The sequence below is a fragment of the Mastigoproctus giganteus genome, chromosome 10, assembly GCF_048544385.1.
Source record: "Mastigoproctus giganteus isolate SK-2022 chromosome 10, ASM4854438v1, whole genome shotgun sequence".
Taxonomy (NCBI): Eukaryota; Metazoa; Arthropoda; class Arachnida; order Uropygi; family Thelyphonidae; genus Mastigoproctus; species Mastigoproctus giganteus.
The window spans coordinates 200687902-200713604 of NC_143584.1; the positions used below are offsets into that span (position 1 = coordinate 200687902).

Below are 25703 nucleotides of genomic sequence, written 5' to 3' on the forward strand. Positions count from 1 at the left end.
CTTATGATAAAAATAGAGCGTAACATTCGCAACGCAGCATCGAAAAAGAACATATGGTTATGTTCATATGGTGAGCCTGGATATAGAAAAAGCATTTGCCACTACTTGGCATTATGGAATCCTGCAGAATCATTGTAAGCTAGGACTTCGAGGCAACCTTCCTCTCTTTATTCAAAACTTTCTACAACATTGATCCTTCCAAGTATGAAATCAAAATACTCTTTCTAAACATGTAACTCTCTAAACATGGCATATACAGAATGGCAACTGCAAATGACAATCAATGGAACCACTGCATGGGTAAATTGCAATGACTATCGTCTATCCAAAAAAAAAAAAAAACAAGACAGTAAACATACGTTTCTGTAAAAAACGAAATCTACATTTGGGTCCCCAATTATATTTACAAGACCATATCATTCGTTCAATAGTACCATGCGCCTCATTGGATTAACACTTGACAAAAAACTTAACTTCTTAGCAAATGTGAAGCAAATCCGAACCAACTGCTTAAAAAAAATGAACATTCTTCAAGAAATATATGTCAAAAACTAGGGTGCTGATCGTGCTAGCCTTCTCGATCGTTATCGAGCTTTAATTAGATTGCGTCTGGAATATGGCTCTCCAGTCTATGTCTCTGCCAGGAAGAGTGCACTAGATGGCTTGAACCTATCCAGCACAACGCTTTGAGAATTGCGTTAGGAACCTTTAGAACTTTCCCGCCTCAGACCTTACATATTAGATCTCACGAACTACCATCACATATCAGAAGAAAAATTTTATTAGTAAGCTATGCATCTAAAATTCGGAGCATGCCAACTCATCTTATTTGGCCATACATCTTTCAGCCTCATTGAACTGTTCAATATTAAAATAAGCTGCATTTCGATAAATCTATAGGCATTAGACTCCATGAGATCAATTCAGACTGGAATCTACATGTTTAAAAAATCTATCAAGATGTGCTCCTCCCTAACCCTTTGTGGGCTATAATTATGATAGTTATTTCAGTCAATGGGGTAAGCATCTCTCGCAGGCTTAAATATAAGACAATTTTATTGCTATCCACACCCAAAATTATGCTGAATATAATAAAATATAGACTGATGGTGAGAAACCAGACAAGACAGTAATTGCTGCTACAGTCTTACCTGCTTTCACCATTTTTGCTTCTCTACCAACGAGTTCAGCAATTTCTCTGCAGAACCTTTTGCCATCTACCTAATTCTTAATCACCTAGTTCTCAAGCCAGTGCACAGCATATAATTTATACCGATTCTGTAAGCTCTATAAACCCAATACAAAATGAAACACATATTGACCATCCCCTGCTGAAACCAATCAGATCTAAACTGACCCAGCTGACAAGCAACATGCCGTGGTATTCTGATGTATCCCAGCTCATTGCAGAATACTCTGAAATGAAAACGCAGATCAGGCAGCAAAATAATCAATAAATTCAAATGTAATTGGTATGAGGGTTGCTGTGCAAGACTACAAAACTATTATACGAAAAACCTGCTACTCCCAAAATATATGGCAAGACCATAGCAACAATAAACTTATAGAAATGAAGACCCAGCCATCCTTCTGGACCTCCAGCTCCAGGAAAGTAAGAAAAGAAGAAGTGGTTCTTGCAATATCACGCATTGGTCACTCTCATATAACTCATCTTTATCTTCTTAGTAACAAAGACCCGCCACGGTGTACTCACTGTCATAAAGTTCTCAATAAAAATATTTTACTTGACAATAAAGCACATCTTAGGAAATGAAACAAGCCTGGATGAATTTTTTCCTTTCTAAAGAAGTTATGGATGTTCTCTTATCTTTAAAAACTGAAAACTACTATATTTCAGTAATTTGGAAGGTACTAAATCCCGGGGGGGGGGGGCTCACATCTGGTGAGTATGGGCTTGGCACACCCAGGATCCTGAGCTGGATATCATCATTCTTCTCTTTCTTGGTGATTCCCTTCTACTTTTGTCTCTCTCTCTCTCTCTCTTTCACAGGGTTACTCGGGAACTTTTTTTGCCCCCCTGGTGCAGCATAAGCCTCAGGCTTCCTTGTATCATATGGATAATAATAATAATAATAATAATAATAATAATAATAATAATAATAAATGACCGCTGTAGCCCTTGTAGAAAACCTTCGATAACGACAACTAGTAGATATAAGCGAGCACAGAATATCTTACTGCTCTGTGTTCGAGAGTACAGTATAGTGAAGATGGCTGTTTGTGGCGAAGTTGTTTTCATAGTAAAGAGAGGAAGGAGCTGTTCAGGTCTTTTGCATTTGTTGAACAAGCATTGTCAGAATATAAAAATTCACCATCCGAGACATTTATCTTCTTTAGTTGGAGATAAACAAATTAATAGGTAATTAAAATAAAGGGCATTATTGAAAGAAAATACAATCGGCTTAACGAACCTTCATTGTTATTCTTCATGAAGTTGAGTTGCGTATACAGTACAGTATTTATTCTGAGTGGCTCATTACATCAATAAGACTCTGATCTCAGGGATAAGAAAGATATACGTAAAACTTCAAAAACAAATCCCTTTTTGTTAGCTAATTGATTAAAAGGGTAGTTTCAATAAACTTAGGAAGTGAGCAAATCGTTAGAAAGGATTGAATTAATTTTTTTTTTTGCTGATGTTGACTAAACATGCTTTATTGCATAATTTTGCCAATACAAATATTAATTCCACTGTCAAAGTGTTGTGACAGACTCCTAAAATTTTTCAGTTTTTTTTTAGTTTTTTATTTTTTTAAATTTCTAAATGAAATGAAATCCTCTCTTGTATCTTTTCTCACTAGTATTCTCCAACTGGGTATATGTTATTTTCTGTATTCATTTCGATATTTAGTATTAGCAGTGGCAAATGATGCAAGAAAGCAAGTTATACAGCATCAGCCAAAAAAAAAAAAAAAAAAAAAAAAATTACGCCTCCCATTTGACCTATTCATTTCCTCCAATGGTTTGTCTAATTCTTCATTGAATTATTTAAACTATCGACTGCAACAGCAGATGGAAGTTTTTTCCAGCAATCAACTGCCTGCTGGCTAAAGGCAAACTTCCACACATCTTCCTAAGGACTTCCTAATTCATTTCACAAATATACGTGGTCTCAATTCTAATCTCAACGATGTCCATTTCCACTTGCAGTCTGCCAAACCCCATGTACTTTTTCTGACAGAATCTCAGTTATCGGTTGATTCAACTACTGCTCATCTCAGATGCCCAAATTATTCGCTGTATGATTCCTTTCGCCTCAAAGGTGGTACTTGTGCATATGTCCGTTCTGATATTCCCTGTCAGAGACTTGGCAATTTGGAATCTCCCCTCTTTGATCTTCTCTGGCTTAAAATCTCTCTACCTCATTGTGTCAAATTCATCTGTTGTCTCTACCGTTCTCCCAACTCCACTAATCACTTGGAGCTCTTTGACTTCCTCTCGTTGCAACTTGACTTTCTCCAGTCCAACTTTCCTAACAGTGAGGTAATTTTCCTTGGTGATTTTAATGTTCACAACTCCAGCTGGCTTCCGTTTTCTAGTCACACCGACCCAGCAGGTCGAGATGCTGAGGCTTTTGCAATTACTAATGACCTAGCACAGATTGTTCATTTACCTACAAGAATACCGGACAATCCGAATCATACAGCCAATACGCTTGATCTTTTTCTCACAAACAACCCTTCTAAGTACACGGTCGAAGTAAGAGGTCCTTTAGGCACTTCAGATCACAACTTGGTGATTGTCTCTTCTCCAATGGAACCTTTATCTCATGGCTATTCCCAACCTCGTGTTGTTTGGCATTACAAGAATGCAAAATGGGATGACCTGCGAGACTTCTTTTCTTCTTTTCCTTGGTCGGATTACTGCTTCAAAACTTCTGATGTCAACGTTTGCTCAGATCGTGTCAGTGAAATTATTCTTGCAGGAATGGAATCCTTTATCCCACACTCCACTTTAAAATCTCGTCCTTTATCTAAACCTTGGTTTTCCAATAAATGTGCTAAGGCTCTTCAAGAGAAGAATGTTGCATATCGTAATTGGCTTGTTTCTAATTCTTCAGTTTCATTTTCTGCCTACACCAAAGCTCGCAACAATTGTAAAGCAGTTATTAATCAGTCCAAACTAGAGTTTGAACAGGCTAAGAGTAGAAAGCTTGCTTCTTGCCCTAATGGTAGCCAAGCATTCTGGTCTCTTGCCAAAGCTATTGGCCGCAACTTTTGCCCATCTCTGCTCCCACCTCTGCCAAAACCAGATGGTTCTGTTGTATCCTTCAGCCAAGGATAAAGCTGACCTGCTAGCATCCCATTTTTCTTCCAGCTTGTGTATTAATGATCTTGGTAAAACACCTCCCACCATTGCCAACACACACCTTTCAATGCCTCCTGTGGTCTTCCATCAAAAGGATATCAGAAAGGATATTTTGATGAATCTTGATGCTAAGAAAGCTCCAGGTCCTGATGGTATTTCTCCACTTGTTCTCAAAATCTGTGCTCCTGAACTTACTCCTATTCTTTGCCGCCTTTTTTCACTTTCTTATTCCAAAGGTGTTTTTCCTTCTGCTTGGAAATTTGCTCCTATCCAGCCAGTTCCTAAAAAGGGTGACAAATCCCTCCCATCCAATTATCGTCCCATTGCAATTACTTCTACTCTTTCTAAAGTAATGGAGAAATCTATTAACCGCCAACTCTTAAACTACCTAGAAACCTTCCGTCTGATCAACGATCACCAGTATGGATTCCGTCAGTGTCGATCCACTGGTGATATCCTGGCTTATGTTACCCATTTATGGACTACTTCAATGGAAAGGTTCGGTGAGACACAAGTAGTTGCTCTTGACATTTCAAAGGCTTTTGATCGTGTTTGGCATAAAGGTCTTCTAAACAAGCTTCCATCTTATGGTTTGCCAACTGTTTTTAGTAATTGGTTATCCAGTTTTCTCTCTGATCGCTCACTGAGGGTGATGGTAGATGGCTCTCTGTCTTCTAACTTCTCCACTAATGCCGGTGTCCCCCAAGGTTCAGTTCTGTCCCCCACTCTTTTCCTCTTGTATCAATGACCTTCTTCCATTGACTGGAAATCCTATCCATAGTTTTGCCGATGATAGCACATTGCATTCAACTTTCCGTTTTGAGAAATCCTGTCCTGCTCAATCAGCTTCAACTTCTCGAAAATCTGCTACCAATTCCTTAAATGCTGATCTTTAGGTAATTCTCCAGTGGGGCAAAGACAACTTAGTTGATTTCAACCCTTCTAAAACTCAGTCTTGTCTTATATCTCGCAAAAAGGATTCTTCTGCTCCTATGCTTATCTTTAGTGACACTCCAATTTCTAGGCAAAAGGATATATCTCTTTTGGGGATTACCCTGACTTCTAATCTCTCTTGGCACAAGCACATTACAAATATTGCTTCCTCTGCATCTAAAAAACTTGGTTTTCTCTTTCGCTCTCGGCGTTACTTTTCTTCCAAACAGCTGCTCACTCTGTATAAATCGCAAATCCGCCCTGCCATGGAATATTGTTCCCACATTTGGGGTGGTGCCCCCAAAACCTCTCTCAGGCTTCTTGATTCCATTCAAAAGAGGGCAGTTAGGTTAATTAATGACTCATCTCTAACAGAGTCTCTCCACCCGCTTTCTCATAGACGCACTGTTTCTGCTGCATGCCTCTTTTACAGATACTTCCATGGGCACTGTTCTTCTGAATTGGCTTCTATAATTCCCGCTCTCTCTTTCAAAACAGTCCGAACACGTGCCGCCACCAGCCAACATCCATTTACTGTCCAACTTCAAACCCACAGAATCAACTTTTCATCTTCCTCATTTATTCATTCAACTGCCGTTTTCTGGAACAACCTTCCTTCATACGTATTTCCTGAAAATTACAATCTACAGAAGTTCAAGTCCAATGTCAACAAATATCTTCTTTCGTCTTCTCAACCTCCAACCCAAGCACGATACTAAGTACTATAGGTTCTAATACCTCTCGTGTTTGGGGTTCACATAAAAAAAAAAAAAATCTATTCTGCAACCATCCTTCCTCAATTTGTGCCCTGTTGTGTGATCTCAGTAAGAAAAAAAATCCCATCAGCATTGTGCTTTGCTCAGGCCATTCAAAGTCTTAAACACCTCAATCAGATCAACTTGCAGATGCCTATTCTTCAGATGCTGCAGTTTGCAGAACTGAAGCCTTTCTTCTTAAGAGCACCCCTTTGTTCCACTCACCAATCTCATTGCCCTTCTCTGTACTTATTCTAGCAGCTTCCCATCCTTCCTAAATTGTGGTCTCCAGACCTGTATGCAGTACTTAAGATCAGAGGTGTATTGCTAAAAAAAATAGTACCAGAACGCTCGTCGATTAACTACAAATTGTTACCTACGCTGTTTTCATTTGCAAAAATAAATAAGGCAAAGATTAGGATATTTGTTCAGTATTAAATAAAAATTTCAAAAGTAAAACACAAAGACAAAAAATTTTAAAAATCAACAAAGAAAAAAATGAAAACAAAAACTCTAAAATAATATAAAAAATACTGTTCAGAAGAATCAGAAATTCCCATACAGGATCAATTATATATTATTGTGTGACTGCCCTTTTTGTTTGTTGGTCAACAGCAGAATGATGAGACCGCAACCAAGTTCGGACATAAAAATTTGGATTCCATAATTCTGATGGTGGACCATGTAGTTTAATAAACAACAAACATTTAGAAAAAAGTACCGGAACATCATTCCGGCACGAATACACCACTGCTTAAGATGTGGCTTGACCATTGCCTTTTACAATGGTAGAATCACCTCCTTATCCCTGCTAACAGAACTCCTATATATCATTGACAAAACTCCAGGTATTGTCCTGGCAGTCTGCATTGCTCAGAGAACTTCATATCTGACTGCACAATTACACCTAGGCCTTTTTTATTTTCCACTATCCTGAGTGTAGTACCACACCGTATATTAACTACATTAATGTAGTCATCATCATCAGCCATTTTCAATCCACTGCAGGATGAAGGCCTCTCCAGCAACTTTCCAGTTCCTTCTGTTTTGAGCACTAGCCATCCATTTACTACCCACAAACTCCTGAATTTCATCTATCCATCTCCGCCTTTGTCTTCCAGGTTTTCTTCTAGCTCCTCTTGGATACCATTCTGTTTCTAATTCCTTTTCCAGCTCTAATATCCTGTCTTCACCGATGAGTGTTCTTACGTCATAACAGGCCAAGTTCAGTTTCCGTACATGGCAGCCTGGTCATACCCAGAGATTCTTAACACCCTCTGCTTCCACTCTGATCCTCTCGCTGCCGTAAGAGGGATAGTGAAAACTGCTGGGAACTGAGGGCCATTTGTTTCGTCATGCTTTCGTATGCTGGAGGGTTTGGTCTTTTCCTCTTCACGCTGACCAGGCGTCTTGAAGAGAACCACTCTACATGTTCGTTGCCACCTAAGTGACGTAACAGGGCTTACCATCGAGAAGGTGTGCATGAATGGATTTTAGGGAGGCAGGCCAACCGGACTTCTCCTAAATCTTCTGTAATAGAGAGATATTGGATCCATCAGTGTTTTAGGCTGAGTGTCTGATAACACACAGGATACCTGTTCCCCTCTAAGCCCCATTAATGTAGTACCACATAGTTAGTCGCTGCAACCCATATGCAGTACTTTGCATTTATCAATATTAAATTTCAGTTGCCATTTCTCAGCCCATCTGCCTAACCTTTTGAGATGCTGTTGCAGTAGCATACCATCATTCCTGTTATTAACTCCCCTGTCAACCACTGTATCATCAACAAATTTGGACATTATGCCTGATATTCCTTCATCAATATCATTGATATAGAAAACAAAAATGGGCCCACCACCAAACTCCGGGGAACTCCACTAATAACATTAGTCCACGAAGAACAGTGTCTGTTGATTACCACTCTCTGTCTTCTCCCACTCAACCATCCTTTTATCCATTGTAGCAACTTTTCCTTAATGCCATAATGCTCCAATTTGTACAGTAGTAATCCACGTGCAACAGTCAAAAGCTTTTCTGAATTCCAAGTATATGATATCAAAATTATTTTTTGCATTCAGTTCCCTTGTAACCACATCATAGTATCCAATCAGATTGGTCAGACAAGACTTCCCCTTAACAAACCCATGCTGTGTTTGAATTATTACTGCAGTCTTGTATAGATAATCCTGCAATGCTTCTTTAACCAGTGACTCCATTATTTTTTCTGGAACAGAAGTTAAACTAACAGGTCTGTAATTACTTGTATTACCCTTTGATCCCCCTTTCTGAATTGGGGATATATTTGCACATCCGTAGTATACTGGAACCTCCACCAAATCCACGGATTCTTTCATAATTATGGCTTACTTCCTTCACTGCCTCTCTTAATATAACTGGATAGATCTCATTCATCTCAGGTACATTTCTTATATTTAACTTCAACAATTTCTCTTCCACTTACCTCTCAGTTATTACAAAACCATTTAGCTCCCTGTTAGAATTTGATAAACTTCCCTCATCCTCTTCCCAAAAGAATTCTTCATGTGTGAATGTAGATGCAAAATGCTCATTCAGTTTGTTGGCAACCTGAGCATGATAATCAAACCATTGATATAAAGTGGACCAATTTAATATCCTCTTCCTTCCAGTGTTTATATAAGTAAAGAAGTCTTTGCACCTTTTCCCAAAGATTTCTCATAATCTTCATTCACTTGTCTGATCTCCTTTGTGACTTGATTACAGATTAGTTTATATCTATCATAAGCTTCTGTGTCACCTGATATTTTATATGCATCCCATGCACTTTGCTTCTCTGCTGTAAGTGTCATCAGTTCATCTGACATCAATTTAGGCCTATAACTTGAAGAGTATTCCTTAGTTGGTATGAAAAGCCTAGTAGCTTCCAAGATTAATTCCCTTCCTGAATGCTTCCCATTTAGAATTTTCTTATTGTAACATCATCAGTTGGTCCCACTGTACAGAATTTAAAAATTGTCTCGACCATTGTAGTCACCATTATGAAAGCAAAAACTCCTCCCTTTCCCCTTGATCATAATTACATCTAAGTAAATCCCAAACCAATACACTGTTATGACTGCCACCTAGTGGTTCTTTTATCTGCAGTTTCTTAATGCATGAATAATCACTGTTGGTAATCAGATCAAGAGTATTACTCCCTCTTGTTGCCTCTCTAACATGCTACTGTAGAAAATAGTCATCCAATAAATCACAAAAGTCTTACTAGCCTGTGAGTGACCAAGTCACAAGTTCCAGTCAGTATATGTAAAGTTAAAATCCACGAAGCTAAATAGAAAGGCTTTGCTTTTTTAAGGGTGAATACAGTGGTCTCAGACAGTTTTTAAATTGTATGTAGTGGAACCAACAGCAAATTCTAAATGGGGAGTATTCAGGGAAGTAATCAAAGAAGCCACTAGGCTTTTCATACCAACAAAAAAATACTGTTCAAGGCTTAGACCTAAATGGGTGTCAGATGAACTATTGAGACACTTGGCAGAGAAGAAAAGTACATAGGATGCATATAAATTATCAGGTGATACAGAAGCTTATGTTAGATATAAATTAGTCTGTAATCAAATCACAGAAGAGGTTAGGCGAGCTAAGGCAGATTAGGAGAAGTCTCTGGCAAAGAATGCAAAGAAAAACAGCAGACTTCTATGCTTTTATTAACAGCAGAAGAAGGGATTAAATCACATTGGGCTACTTGATGTCAATGGGTTAACTCTTGATGACCATAATTGGTCTATGGAACAGTGGCTATCTATCTGTGGAGTGATGAATTTAAGCATACAGATTTGTAATTATAATAATAACAATAATAATGATAATATAATAATAATAATAATAATAATAATGATAATATAATAATAATAATAATAATAATAATAATAATAATAATAATAATAATAATAATGATAATATAATAATAATAATTACAAATCTGTATGCTTAAATTTCATCACTCCACAGATCGATAGCCACTGTTCCATAGACCAATTATGGCCATCAACAGTTAACCCATTGACATCAAGTAGCCCAATGTTCACGCCTGGATTTGTTTTAATACAAGCTATCTTCCAAAAAGTAGTAATAGACAGTACCCTAGAAAGATCTTAGCATTAGCATTAGTAGAGGCTTTTGATGCAAGAAAGCAAGCTTTTGCAGCATTAGCCAAAAAAAAAAAAAATAAATAAAAAATAACCACTTCCACTTCACCCCTCTGTTCGTTCAAAATACCTATCCAGCTGAGCCTTAAACTTATTTAGGCTATCAACTTCCACGACAAGGGATGGAAGTCTATTCCACCAACCAACCACCCGCTGGCTAAAGGCAAATTTCCTCACGTCTATCCTACATCTGTCTTTTCTCAATTTGAATTTATGCCCTCTCAGGTGATTATTCTGAGCAAGAGGAAGAATCCCATCAGCATTGAGCATGCTCAAACCATTCAAGGCTTTATACACCTCTATCAGATCACCTCGCTGGTGCCTAGTCTCCAGACACTGCAACCTGCAAAACCTAAGCCTTTCTTCGTAAGAGCACCCCTTTGTTCCATTCACTAATCTTGTTGCCATTCTCTGTACTCTTTCCAGCATCTCTACATCCTTCTCGAAATGAGGCCTCCAGACCTGTATACAGTACTCTAGGTGTGGCCTGACCATTGCCTTATACAGGGGAATAATCACCTCCTTATCCCTGCTAGAAAAATTCGTATATATCATTGACAATACACCATGAGCTACTCTTGCAGCCCATCTGCACTGCTCAGAAAACTTCATATCTGCCTGCACAACCACCCCCAGGTCCCTTTCATTCTCTACCACTGTCAGTGTAGTACCACAGAGTTGATACGTTGCTCTGGGGTTGCTGTTTCCCATATGTAGTACTTTACATTTGTCAATGTTAAACTTCATTTGCCACCTCTCAGCCCATCTGCTCAACCTTTCCAGATCCCATTGCAGTAGCATAGTGTCAGTAGTATTCTTGACAACCCGGCCAACCTTTGTATCGTCTGCAAACTTGGACATTAAGATTGATATACCATCATCAATATCATTTATAAATACAGAAAACAATAATGGACCCAATACTGAACCCTGAGCAACTCCACAAAGAACATTAGTCCACGATGAGCAGTGTCCATTGATTACCACTCTCTGTCTTCTCCCCCTCAACCACCCCTTTATCCATAGCAGTAATTTGCCTCCAATGCCACACTGCTCCAATTTGTGCAGCAGTCTTCCATGTGCAACAGTATCAAAAGCCTTTCTAAGATCCAAGTATATAATATCAAAGTTATTCCCTGCATCCAGTTCTTTTGTGACTGCATCATAGTATCCAATCAAATTGATCAGGCAAGACTTCCCCTTAACAAAACCATGCTGTGTCGGAGCTATAACTGAAGTCTTGTCTAGATGATCCTGCAGTGCTTCTTTAACCAGTGCCTCTATTAATTTTCCTGGAACAGAAGTTAAACTAACAGGTCTATAATTACTTGTGTCGCCCTTTGATCCTCCTTTGTGAATTGGGGTCACATTTTCACATCTCCAATCCATGGGTACTTCCCCTGAGTCCAAGGAAGCTCTCATAATTATGTCTAAGGGTTTGCTTACTTCCTTTGCTGCCTCCTTTAATATAACTGGATAGATCCCATCCACCCCAGGTGCCTTTCTTCTATTTATCTTCAACAATTTCTCCTCCACTTTACTCTCAGTTATTACAAGATTCTCTAGCTTACTGCCAGAGTTGAATACATCTCTGGCATTCCCCTCGCTGAATAACTCCTCATGTGTGAATGTCGATGCAAAATATTCATTTAGTTTGTTAGCTACCTGAGCAGGATCATCAACAGTGGACCCATAGATATCAAGTGGATCAATCTGATTCATCCCCTTCCTTCTAGAGTTTAAATATGTAAAGAACTCTTTGCTGTTTTTCTTTGCATCCCTTGCCAAAGATTTCTCGTAATCTGCCTCCTTTGTAACTTGGTTACAGATCAACTTGTATCTATCATAGGCTTCTGTGTCACGTGTTAATTTGTATGTATCCAATGCATTTTTCTTCTCTGCCATATGCCTCATTAGTTCATCTGACATCCATTTTGGCCTAAACCTTGAACAATATTTCTTAGTTGGTATGTAAAGCCTAGTAGCTTCCAAGATAAGTTCTTTGAATGCTTCTCATTTTGAATTTGCTGTTGGTAACATCATCAGTTGGTCCCACTGTATAGAATTTAAATACTGTCTCAGACCATCGTAGTCACCTTTACGAAAGCAAAAACCCTTCCCTTTACCCCTGATGGTAGTTACCTCTTTGAGTAAATCCCACTTCAGCACACTGTGATCACTTCCACCTAGTGGTTCATTTATCTGCAGATTCTTAATGCATGAATAATCACTACTGATATTTAAATCAAGAGTATTACTCCCTCTAGTTGCCTCCTGAACATGTTGATGTAGAAAACAATCATCGAATAAATCCACAAAAGCCTTGCTAGTGTTTGAGTGACCAGGCCCCAAATTCCAGTCAATATCTGGGAAATTAAAATCCCCCATTATAAGACTCTCTGATTTACTGGCCCACTCTATTTCCCCGTACAGTTTCTTATTATACTCATCAGAGTCATTAGGCCTATAGCACACTCCTACTCTCAATTTTGATCTCCCAATGCTTATGTCACACCAAACTGACTTCTCCACTGCACTGTCCAGCAATGTTGACTGGCTTCACTTCCTTGGATTTTATGTATTTCTTAACTAATAGCATAACCCCTCCTCCCTTCCTATCCTGTCTATCCTTTCTGTAGACATTGTGCTCCCCAAATTCCAGTTCTGCATTCCTTATATCTGTGTGACACTACATCTCTGAAATCCCCACAATATCTGCCTTTGATGTTTTGAGCAATACCTCAAATTTATCAAATTTATTTACTAAACTCCTAGCATTGGTGTACACGCAAGTATACATGCACCTGTTCTTTTTCTTAGCTTCCCTAACACAACCCATGTGTTTACTTGTACCCCAATGATTCCCAGCAGTCTCTGAAATATCCTGCATCTTATTTTCCAGGCTGCGGCTCATTCCAATAGAAGCAGTGCAAGAATCACTTTCACCTCTGCCAGTGGCTACTGTTAATCTATTAGTCCTTGTATCCCCCCAATATAGCAGTTTTCTGACCCACCTAACACTGCCTCGATAGCATCAGCAAACATTTTTGCACCCTTTCTATTTAAGTGTATCCCATCCCTGTAGAAGCAGTCTCTCCTGTTAACAAGTACAGACCGGGCTGAAAAAAATTCTACCTCTTGAGCCTTGCACAATCCTTCCAGGGACAAATTAATCGACAGGGCTCTCATCATATACTTCCTCCTATCGTGTCTGGGCAGATTTGCTGACACTTTCAAATTCAACCCTAATTCACGGCTTTTTTTCAACAGTGACCTGTACTTGTTAAGTAATTCCGCCGGTCTCCTACTCTTAATATCATTAGTGCCAACGTGTACAACTATATCACCTTTTGTGCGCTTAAAAGATGATATCCGCTCTACAACATCATCAACCTTTGCCCCTGGCAGACATACCCTTGTCCTCTTCCACCTATCCTTCTTACAAAGCATGTTTCCCATTTTCCTGACAATAGAGTCACTGACAACTACTAGTTCCTTTGGGACCAGCATATTCTGCCTTGGGGGCTGCCGTTGTGTTGCGTGATGACCAAGTGCAAGCTCTGGCATTGGTGTGGGCAGCTGAGAGCTTGATGGGCCCTCACTTTTAATCCTTCGAGGGCATCCACCCTGTCCTTCAAGCTCTCATATAGGCCCATAACAACGCTGAGTTGTCACCTGATTTCCTTACACTCCTTGCATCGCGCACACACCATATTCTGATCAGTTGGGTGAGAGTGGAGATGTCTGGAGAATATCTACTACAATGTATTGTGCCAACAGTAAGGTTTGGAGGTGGTGGGGTTATTTTTTTTTTTTTTTTTTTTTTTTTTGATTTGGTAGTTGTTGGCGCATCGGCTTCTGTGGCCATATTGCACCTCCCAAGGTTTTTGCAGTACTTTGATCCAAGCCCGAGGCGGGAATCGAACCCGCGACCTTTGGGTTGCCGGGCAGGTACTTTACCCACTCGGCTAGCCCGGTCGGCTTAGGTGGGGTTATGGTGTGCAGCTTTTTCTCATGGTGTGGCCTAGGACTGTTGGTGGTTATGCAGTGAATCATGAAACCTGATGCCTACCGTAACATTTTGTGCATTTCCTTGTATTTATAATTTAGCAGTTCTTGGGTACAGACCCCATATTTCTTTCAGCAGGATAACGTCTCATGCTATAATGGCAGTGCTATTCAAGAATGGCTTATGGATATGAATGTACAGATGTTGGAAAAACCAGTCCAGATTCCCAATTTGAACTCTATGAGCTTAACTGGAATATTGGGTGAGGCTCCGAACCAACATGTCCCACATTGGTAGCTCAACTGGACACTATTCTGTAGGAGGAATGGAGGACTATAACTGCTGCTGTCTGTTATTCATAGGTGGAAAGCCTGTCCAGGAGGGAATGCATCATAGTGGCCAAAGGGACAGACATGCTATTGAAGCGAGAAGCAGTGACATCATTGTGAAACTTACATGTTTCCAGATACTTTTTTGGAGGGTAGGGTTTGGATCATTTGTTTTAACTAGTAAATTTTTAATTATTTTATAAAATATGTGTATTTTGAAATGAATAATAGAAAAACAGAGAAAGTTGTCAGCTGGAGATGGAATTGGTGGGAGAGAGAGAGAATAGAAGCCCATTGAAATACTTGCCATATCACCTTATTCCAAAATATATATTTTCTCCTTAACTCTTTCCCTTTCCTTCCTTTCTTTCTTCTTTTTTTTTTTGCTGTCATCCATTTCTGCAACAAAATAATTTATGGAGCAGGGAAATACAGAAGCAGTTTTCCTTTCATAATTTTCACAATACACACATATTGACATGTTAGATAAATTCAGTTATTTAAGTTTAGCTTTCATGATTAAACAATAATGGATTTATATGCTTGTAAAAAAAAAAATAATATATATAATGTCTTTTTTATATATATATCCTTTAGACTTTCTGCACTGAGATTGTTAAATAAAACTGAATGGCAGAGTTCAGTGGGATTAGAAATACATGCACAGGTTTCTCCTGGTTCTTGTTCAAGTGATTCTGATCATGCTCCTCTAAATGATAAGGTGCCTTTTTTTGGTACTTCACTTCCTGGAACATTACCTGTAAGCTATGAGTAAATTTATAAATTTGAAAGTTATGCATGCAATTTATTTAAATTGTAACAAAATTCATTTCATGAATATGTTACTGTCCATGAAATGCATTTGAATGAATAGGCCTTCCTAATCATTTGTTAATCAACAGGAGATTAACAGTGTGGTTCTTAAATACTATTTTTTTTTGATAAAAAGTTATTACTAAACATTAAAATTACAATTTTTTAGGTGCATGGGATTAGCCAGTCATTGTATTCACTGGACTTCAGTTTCCAAACTAATGATATGTTACTAAAATGAATAATCAAAATAACATTTATAAATTGAAAGCATTATTTTTGTGACAAAGTCACACTTCATAAATGTTATTTTGATCATCCAATTTAGTGACATATCATCTATTTGGAGACTGAAGTCTTATTTAGCCTTTTTTTATGTTATTATTTTTTTTTTATGGGAGCATCAAACACGAAAGGTAATGGAATGTCTGTAGTATTCTAGTACCACATTTGAGTTGAAAGTTGATATTAACCCCAGGGGCTCACATCTGGTGAGTATGGGCTTTGGCACACCCAGGGTCCTGAGCTGGATATCATCATTCTTCTCTTTCTTGGTGATTCCCTTCTACTTCTCTCTCTCTCTCTCAGGGTAACTCAGAAATTTTTTTTTTTTTTTTGGCTGGTGCAGCATAAGCCTCAGGCTTCCTTGCACCATATAGCTAATAATAATTAATAATAATGACAGCATTTTGTTGAATTTCTCTAGATCGTGATTTTCAGGAAACACATACAAAGAAAGGTTGTTTAACAGAAGTATAAGGAATGAATGATGTCCAGTGAGTTTGGAGTTGAACAAAAAATGAAAGTTAACTAGCAGTGGCTGCTAATTAACTACCATTTGGACTGGTTTGAAATAAAGAGGTAGAATTGTATAGACAAATTCAAAAGAACCATCTCCAGTCCATTCCCTATCACAATCATGTAATAAAAAGTGTCATTAATTTGTGAGGAATCATTAACTAATTTGATTGCCTTTTTTTCAGTGCAGTCTGAATATAAGAGACATTTTCTGGGCATTTTCCCCTGATGTGGGAACACTATTCCCCGATAGAGCAGATTTGTACAGAATTAGTGGCTATTTAGAAGGAAAGCAACACTGAGAGCAGAAGAGAAGTCCTACTTATTTGCAAGGCTTCTTCTCTGCTTATATGAGGTTATCAAACTATTTTTACATTGCACCTTCCCCTCCTTTAAATACATAATAAATTTCACACACTCCCCTTTCCTTCCAGAACAAGTGCAAAAATTCAACCCCAGGGGCTCATATCTGGCAAGTATGGGCTTGGCACACCCAGGGTCCTGAGCTGGATATCATCATTCTTCTCTTTCTTGGTGATTCCCTTCTTCTTTTGACTCTTTCTCTCTCTCTCAGGGTAACTCAGGAACTTTTTTTTTTTTTTTTCCTGGTGCAACATAAGCCTCAGGCTTCCTTGCACCATATGACTATTAATAATAATAATAATAATAATAAACAGATATGACATGAAATTTAGCTATGGGTACACATACTTTTATAATTAATATGTACTTCAACACATTTAACTATAGGGGCGCCTCCGTAGCCAGGTGGGAAGGAGCAGCAGTGCGCAGCACACGCTTCTTGATTAGACCGGGGTTCGAGCCCGTCACCACCAAATACGGAGGATGCGGAAAGGTCAAGGAATGACCACCGCATATCCCGGAGCAATATGGCCTTAGTTGCTAATGCTCCTAAAAACCAAACAAACAAACAACAAACATTTAACTATACTATGTCAACAAAGCAAAGAATTTAAAATTTTTTTATCCATATTTCTTTAAAAATGTGCTTCATACAGACAACATGGCTATGCTAAGAAAGATTAGAAGCCAGGGTCAGTGCTGATCGAGATAGAGGCTAAAGAGGCTGTAGGTTATGTGCACTACCTAAAGACATGTTCTTCTGTCGGGAGAGCTTTCGTAATGATTTAGAGGGGATTGCAAAAACTGAGCCTCACATCTTTCAGCACATCATCATATAGGACTATGTGCCTGTGATTCTGCTTTTGATGACACAGACCACATCTCTTTGAACGTTTTAATAAAGCAGTAAATTGTGGTTTTGTTTGGCACCTCCCCTTCTGGGAACACTTGTTGGTTGTTTGTTTGTTATTTGGTTTTTAGGAGCATTAGCAACTAAGGCCATATTGCTCCGGGATATGCGGTGGTCATTCCCTGACCTTTCCGCCTCCTCCGTATTTGGTGGTGACCGGCTCGAACCCCGGTCTAATCAAGAAGCGTGTGCTACGCACTGCTGCTCCTTCCCACCTGGCTACGGAGGCGCCACACTTGTTGGAGAGCTTCTTTACATGCATATGATTTCTTACCAAAATATTGCTTCACTATGAAAATTCTTTGTTCAAGAGTCAGAACCATCTTTCTTGATCAAAAATTTATGCTTTCCACTGGCACAATATACAACACATGCCAATTTTCCACATTCCTATCAGCTCATATGCTTAAAGTTGTCTCACTGGTTAAACTCAATCAGTTCCCTCTATGAATGACCAATAAAATCTTGCACAAGCAACTTACAGAAGCTGAAAATTATGGGCTGTGTTTTAAAATGAACACTCTCTATATGTATATCTATCAAGAAAGATTAAAGTCGGAATTAAACCTAATAAAGAGGCATGTCCGTCTGTAAATATGACTGTTGAAAACATAATTAAAAATTCTGTTTCCCCCCTCCAAAAATTCTGTGCAAGAGTTATAAACTTCCCCATACACCCCATGTGAATATCACTCCATATCATACCAACCACTAGGACCCATTAACTAACAATTATAAAAAGCAGTGCGAAACAATAAACTGTTGGGATTCTGGTTTTCACTTTTTTTTTTAATGGTCTCTTATTCCACTGATGTTTTGAATGGTATATGTACATTTTTCCATATCCTGCAAATTCCTAAGAAAGGGGAAAAATTTGTGCCATCATTTATTATCCAATTTCCCTTACCTTAATTATATCTAAATTAATGGAATAATCCCTTCACTTTCATCCCGTCCCATCAGCTCTTACACCATCTAAATCTTCCATATGATTAACAATTGCCAGTATGGAGTCCTTCATATCTTAGTTTATGTTACTTATTTGTGAACAAATTTCATGGACAAGTCTGCTGAAACTCAAGTTGCTCTAAACAGTTCTCAAGCTTTTAATTAGATTAGAAGACCCCCTAAGCAAGCTTCCATCCTGTCGTCTACCCTCTCATATTTTCAATGACATGGACAGTTTTTCTCAGATTGTTTACTAATTAAGATGGTAGATGGCTCCTATCTTCTAATTTCTGAACTAACAATGTTAGATATGTTAGATAATTTTTTTTAATCACTTTCTAACCTTCCATTTTAACTATTAGTATCTGATAAGCATAGATGTGAGTAATAATAACAAGGTCCCTTATTAGAATACTGGCTTTTTTTTTTTTAAAAAGATATATCAGTGATTTCAGTATTGATGCTGATTTTAAGTTTATCATTTTGGAGGGTTATTTATTTGTTTATTTATTTTTTTGGCTGAGAATATCCAATGTTAATTTATTAATTTAAGAGTTCCATGAATGATATTATGTATGCTTCAGTTCATTTTCAATTTATTTTTACAGGTCGTGAATAAAAGATGTATAGAAGCTGGAGTACTTACAGCTCTTACCCTCAATTGTACTGTTCACAAAGTCTCACTGTTTGACAGAAAGCATTACTTTTATGATGCTGTACCAGTATGTTTGTTCTATAAAATTTTTTTATTCATGTCTAGAAATGAATTTATATTATTTATCAAATGATAAGACTGCTGTCGAATATCTTCTTTTAAATATAAATTGTATGTTTTACTTTGTGATACTTGAAGTCGGACAGAAAGTGTTTATATTTTTTAAAAGGAAATGAGGAAAAATGGCATGGTTAAAAATACTTTTATGTGTGCATATTGCAGGAAATTAAAGAAAACTATGTAATCAATTTTCAAAATGTTTTGTTTACATTTATGTCTTAGTGTTTCTTTATGAAGTTGGGTATTCTGATTCTGAATATGACCACAGCTTTTGCATAACAGGGGTTTTCCCAGAAATGTAAGAAAAATAAACATGTAGTAATACTATATCAGATTTACTAATGATGTTCAACTTCTGTACAATAGAATATTAATCTTTGTTAAAGTAAACAACAAGCTAAAAAAATTACAAATTAAAAAGTAGAAACCTTTCTCAATTAATCAAAAAACATTTCCTTAAAAATGTACATTCAAATGTCTTTGTCTTTTGTGGTCAGTGTGAATGTCCTGAACCAAGAACCAGATATAGTTGCCCATCATAGCTTCATCCCACTTTCCTTGGTACCGCTTCTCAATTGACTATTTGAAATCTCTCCTTATGCTTTTTGCTACTATCTACTCAGATTTGATTTTAAAAAATATGGGTAATAGTGCAAGTAATGGAGCTTGGTTGACATTTTGCATCCATTTTTCCATAATTTTCAATCAGCTTGTCAGCTAGTTCTTTGTAATTTTTATTCTTAATGTTACTAAGAAAGCCAATAATTACAAGATAAATGACTGCCAAGCATTTCACTAAGCTTCAGTCATTTTGTCTTCCACTTCTTATGAAGTCAACATCTGCTTAACCTGTGAGCCAATAAGTATTCCACCTTTAACTTTTGCATCAGGCAATATTGGAATCAGATTGTATTTTCTTGAAGGTATCACCTTGAGGGACCAATTCTTTAACAGATTGTTTTGACTAGTCTCAACTTATGATGTGGCAGAAGCAAGACTTTGTTTCTTGAAACCAAGGGATTATTAACTATACTGGTTGTACCAGGCTGCAACTGAAATCTAGCAAATCATTCTCTTCTCGCCTAGAGCTGATCTACCGCCCTGCTGTCCCAGAGCCAGAGAAAGCATGGGAACTGAGTGAAACCATCTTGAAAACCTGGGAGGAACCACAGCATCCTGAAAACCTGGGAGGAACCACAGCATCCTGAAGTTCCCACAGACATCCCATTTATACTGGTCACACTTGATATTCTCTAATACATGCTTCACATTTCCATGGTTATCTTTAATATGAAAACAGTGCACAACAGGAACGGGTGTATATTCCAGTTGTGAAGCAACACAGCTCTCAAGCTTTTATTTGAACTGTTTATGAAAGGATGCCACTCTTCTGGATTGTAGCTTATATAAATTTCTTCATAAAGACCAGTTGAGTCAAGACAACATAGGGATTCCACAACAGTGTTAAAACATGCATAAGTGACGTGTTTCTGTATAGAAAGCTTGCAGCTGGGATCAATATATTCTACTCTTTTAAAAGAGATGTCAAGTTCTGTGCATTGGAATTGGTTTAGACCCAAGTCCCTCAAGTCATCCAGTTCTTTCTGATTAGGGAAATGTGCTTTACTTGAATAAGCTTCTGAGGTGTAATCCCAGTTATCCTATTCACCAGATTCTTCATCCTGTTCTGACGCTTCTTCTCTGGAAGACAAATTGGGAATTGGCAGATCTTCATTTTGTGTTGCATCAGAGCAATAGAGCATGGTACGTTGGGATACACTACAGCTTTCAATCCACAGTTTTTAAACTTTGGTGTATCTACCATAAAAAAGTAGCATTCATTGTGATGGTTTTTGGACTCTTTCCATATTTGAGGTAGAGTAAAAGACATACACTTATGGCTACCATTAAACCATCCCTCTAATGTTGACCTGTAATTACCACAGCTGAAATGAGTTGTCCACAACTTCATAAGCGCCCATAGCCATTCCAAAATAGGCTTTATGTGTATTGCAAAACTTGGTGCCACCAACAATTTTATGTTTTGCTTGCTTCTTCAGATCTGTATAATATCCAAACTTAGCAGAACTAATCAGGAGAAAACTTTTTTATTTTTTTTCAGTTAGCCATAGTAAATTGCAAAAAAAAACTTTATTATATAAATACAGGCTGTTGTATATCACAGTATTGAATAAAAACATGAAGGCTTTGGTTGCTGTCAAAATAGAGAAAAACTAGTGACCTTATTGGATTTAGCATATAAAATGCATATATAAAGCAATTAAATATAAATAAACACTTTTATTACATACTGTAAATGCAAAGAAATGTTGAAATGTGGACAAAATTATGATATCCTAAGATAAATGATATTTGCAATATTAAATTTTCCTATATTACACTATGAATTCTGTTTACTTTCTATATCCTCAAAATTTCATTTTTATAATCCTAGATTTTAATCTCAGGTAGAGGAGGATAGGGTAGGATAGGTAGAGTTTTCCTATGCATTATTTCAGATTATTCAACCTGCATGACATGCAGATTGGCTGATTGTATCATTTGGGCACAGAGACTTATACAGATATGATACATAGTAAAGTCCATATGAACTAGTGAAACTGTGTGACTAAAGTTACCAGTAGATAAAATAACTCTCAAAAACAACCATCCAACTTTGATTTTATTTTTTCATAATTTTTTATATATGTTTATTTTCATCAATCTCCAACAAAAATTTTGTAACAGCAATGTTATATGTTATACTTTTTTATTATATTTGTTATATTTTTTTATTATACTGGTTACTGTCATTCATTTGCCATGCCTCCTCATTACCTCAGTCGGGTTTGGATTAGCTTGTTTTCTTGTTAAAACTAAGACCATACATTAGTATATCATGTCTTAAGACTGAATGTATTCTATAGCTACTTTGCTGTTTTTGGGTAATGCAAAATATGAGTTTCTGGCAGAAGTACACTAGCATCAAATTATATGTATATGGAAAATTTCTAACTAACCTTATCATCTTTATTATTCGCAACTCTCATTTAATATTTAAAAAAAATCATTTAGAACTGGCTGACAGTTCAACCAGCTCCTGTGAAATTTGGCATATTCTCTATGGTTTATTTCCTTATTTTTTTATAGAAATACCTTACACTTCCATCCGAAACCAATTAATTTAACTGCATTATGAAAAGGCCTTATGAATGAAACCTTTCCACATACCTAGAAAGGGACAGTTGGCTGAATGTTAACTTCAGTTACTGGTCCTGTATGCCTTCTTCTTGATTTTTATTTTTGGATAAAAGATTTATTCAACTACTATTTTGCAATTTGATACCATACTGATATCTCTAATTTGATACCACACTGATTTCTCTAATTTGATATTTTATATTTCAAATGTCCAGAACTAAATTTGATAGTACAAGAGTTGCTGTTTCTAAAGTTGGCACATACATAGTTAGTTTTTGTTCCAAGGCATTGATTATATGTGGTCTGTGAGTTTTCTTTCCTACCAACCCAAAAGTTTCCATTTTTTTTCATTAATTACTTTTAAATATTTTAACCTTATAAGTTATTGATTCTGGAACAGCGATGTCATTGCATTAAATATTACCATAAGTATTATATACCTATGCAATTCTATATGTAATAAGTATTGGCATAGTTTATAATTTATCCAAAATTATAGAATGTTTTTGTTCTTGCATGTGATGACTTTATATCTGTGCAAATAACAGGAAATCTCTGTCAGTGTTTTACTTTTTCTGAAGTATGCATGTAAATTTATCTTCTTATATATGGGCTCTGGGGAACATATATATATATTTACATTTTTCAAAGTCATTTCAAGTAATGCATCCATTAGCATTCAAATAATTTCTGGTACATGCTGCCATCTCTCATTTGTGTTTGTGTTATTGTGTTTCTATACTAGAACAGCATTGAAATGCATAGTAGCAGTTTGCACCTGTCTGGCATAGTTATCTGATTTGGGTTTAAAAAACTGCAAAATATCTCAGGAATTCAAATTCATGTTGATGAAATTGAATTAAGTGCTAAATAAATAGATATAGAAGATACTGCTGCATAAAAAACAAATAAATAACCTTGAATAATTTTTTTTTTTAATTTTTTACGATTTTTAAAATTCTGATTTGATTTTAGCAGTAGTTTCATTCTGATGTTGGGCAAGCAAGTCAAGATAAGAACAAATCAATATTTAAAACTTTTTATGTACAAAGTTTTCATTTTTACTATTTTTTAAAAAATTCTGTGAAAGACTTAACTGCACAGAGCCAACTGGAACAGAAAACTTGTTACTGTGAGCATGCACACACGCATGCACACACACACATTCAGCAAACTCACCCAGGAAAAGGGTTACTCCATTTTGATCTCAATGGTAACATCAGTTCATTGTTTACTGGTAATTTTAAAAATGATCTTTTCTTTTTGTAGGTTGGATATCATATTACACAGAAGCGATCACCTTTAGCTACAAATGGAGAAATTGAATTTGTTGTATATAATTCTTCTGTTCACAAGGTCGCATATAAGCACAAAGCAAGGCTAAAGCAGTTGAAACTTGAACAGGAATTCAGAAAAAGTTTACATGTTGAGATGGCTAATGCTAGTTTAATTGATTTAAGTAAAGCAAACAGAGCAGGTAAATAAAAATTATTCATTAGGTTTGGCAGTTTTTAAAAATTTATTCTTTTATGTTGATTTTTTAACAATACCCATTATTATTGCCATTATCTGTGTTTTTGATTTGAAAGCCTCACAGTTTGTATCTTGGTTGTTTGCTTATTTGCAGTTAAGTTTCTGAGACCTTGTTTTCTGTATTGCAGGCTTTGATTACTCACAGATTGTGCATTGATTATATTTCACCTATCACAGGTCAGGCACTCAAACATTCACCAAATCTAACCTTGTTTGGCAATAGTTAGTTATATACAGCCTTGGGGAACTTTGCCATAGCTATATGTTTCTTGATTGTAAGTGCCTGCTAATCAGTCACTTTCCAGGTGATTTAATTGGCTACTAAATCTATCTCTCAGTTAATCACTAGTGCATAATCTTATTTTCTGATATCATATATGACGTTAAATATGATACTGCAGACCTGAAAGAATTCTCTTAATTAATTCTTGTGGTAAGTGTATAAATTACTGAAATAAAATGTTATCTGCTGTCAGAGTTATTTTTTGTTTCACTTCTAAAATCAAAATCTGCAAATGGTTGTATGACTGTTCCTGGCAATATAAAATGCAGATTCACAGTTGTGAAATTATAATAGTGGACTAAGAGGATATCCTTTGCACATGGTGATAATGCATTTAGATTTCACTTTAACTTTTATTCTTTGGCAATTCATTGGTCAAAATTTCTTGTTGCTGAGCAAGTGTGGTGTGGTTACCAATAGAATAAATTTTAGGTGCAGAAAATTAATTTATACCAGAACTTCCAGATTTTTACTCAGTGCACACCTGGAGGAATCAGTGACTACTCAATCTGTATAAAATGTATTAATACGACAACAGAGTATATTTTATACAAAACTACCTTACAAGCTGAGAATCAAAGTCCCTTTTATTCACAGGCAGTTAATAATGCTGTTTTAAAATTTACACTTCACAACACCCCCCACACAAATGGTGAAGTCTTACTGTTTAATTATGTTTATTATTATAATTTTTATTCTGTTTCAAATTTGTCTTTTTGAAATAATTTTACTAAAACATTAGTTATATGAAGTTGAATTTAAAATGTAATTCTGAAATTTTTTCATAATATCTTCAATTAAATGCCCTCATTTCAATAGGTTTTGGTGTGATGGGATTGGTATTCGATGCAGATCTTGCAGATGGGGAAGAAGCTGCAGCTTTAATTAAAGAATTACAGTTGATACTTAAAAGAATAGACACTTGTTCCTGCCATATAGGTAATGATATCAATGTAACATAAAAATTGATATCAATGTAACATAAAAATATTTTATAGTGGTTAATTAAATTAGAATCATTTTTATAAAATTATTTTTGTTTAAAACTAGTGATTTTTATATTTTGAACAAAGCTTTAAAATTAAGAAAAAATTATTGGTGAAAGATTATTGAATTTTAAAACTGCTGAGAAGCTCTCTAACAAAAAAAAGAGTAAATAAAACTATATGACCTGAATAGATAAAACTTAAATATATATATTTTTTTATGAAAAACCCAAAAACAAGAGGTATTAGAACCTATAGTACTTAGTACCATGCATAGGTTGAAGGTTGAGAAGATGAAAGAAGATAAGAAGATATTTGTTGACATTAGACTTGCATTTTTGTAGATTGTAATTTTCAGGAAATACATATGAAGCAAGGTTGTTCCAGAAAACGGAAGTTGAATGAATAAATGAGGAAGGAAAAAAGCTGGTTCTGTGAGTTTGAAGTAGGACAGTAAAAGGATGTTGACTGGTTACAGCACATGTTTGGACTGCTTTGGAAGAGAGGGGGAATTATAAAAGCCAATTCAGAAGAACAGTGCCCATGGAAGT

At 36.5% G+C, this 25703-nt stretch overlaps 1 protein-coding gene across 1 annotated transcript in view; it reads left to right on the forward strand.

Moving 5' to 3' along the window:
* The first annotated feature begins 2231 nt into the window (after nucleotides 1–2231).
* Nucleotides 2232–25703, forward strand: part of LOC150079776 (glutamyl-tRNA(Gln) amidotransferase subunit B, mitochondrial-like) — a 65839-nt gene continuing 42367 nt past the window's right edge. The window contains exons 1-5 of the mRNA XM_090383232.1: nucleotides 2232–2380; nucleotides 15140–15302; nucleotides 18983–19096; nucleotides 23620–23827; nucleotides 24986–25105. Coding sequence (XP_090239358.1) covers nucleotides 2232–2380; nucleotides 15140–15302; nucleotides 18983–19096; nucleotides 23620–23827; nucleotides 24986–25105 — 754 coding nt within the window. The remainder of the gene's footprint in view (nucleotides 2381–15139; nucleotides 15303–18982; nucleotides 19097–23619; nucleotides 23828–24985; nucleotides 25106–25703) is intronic.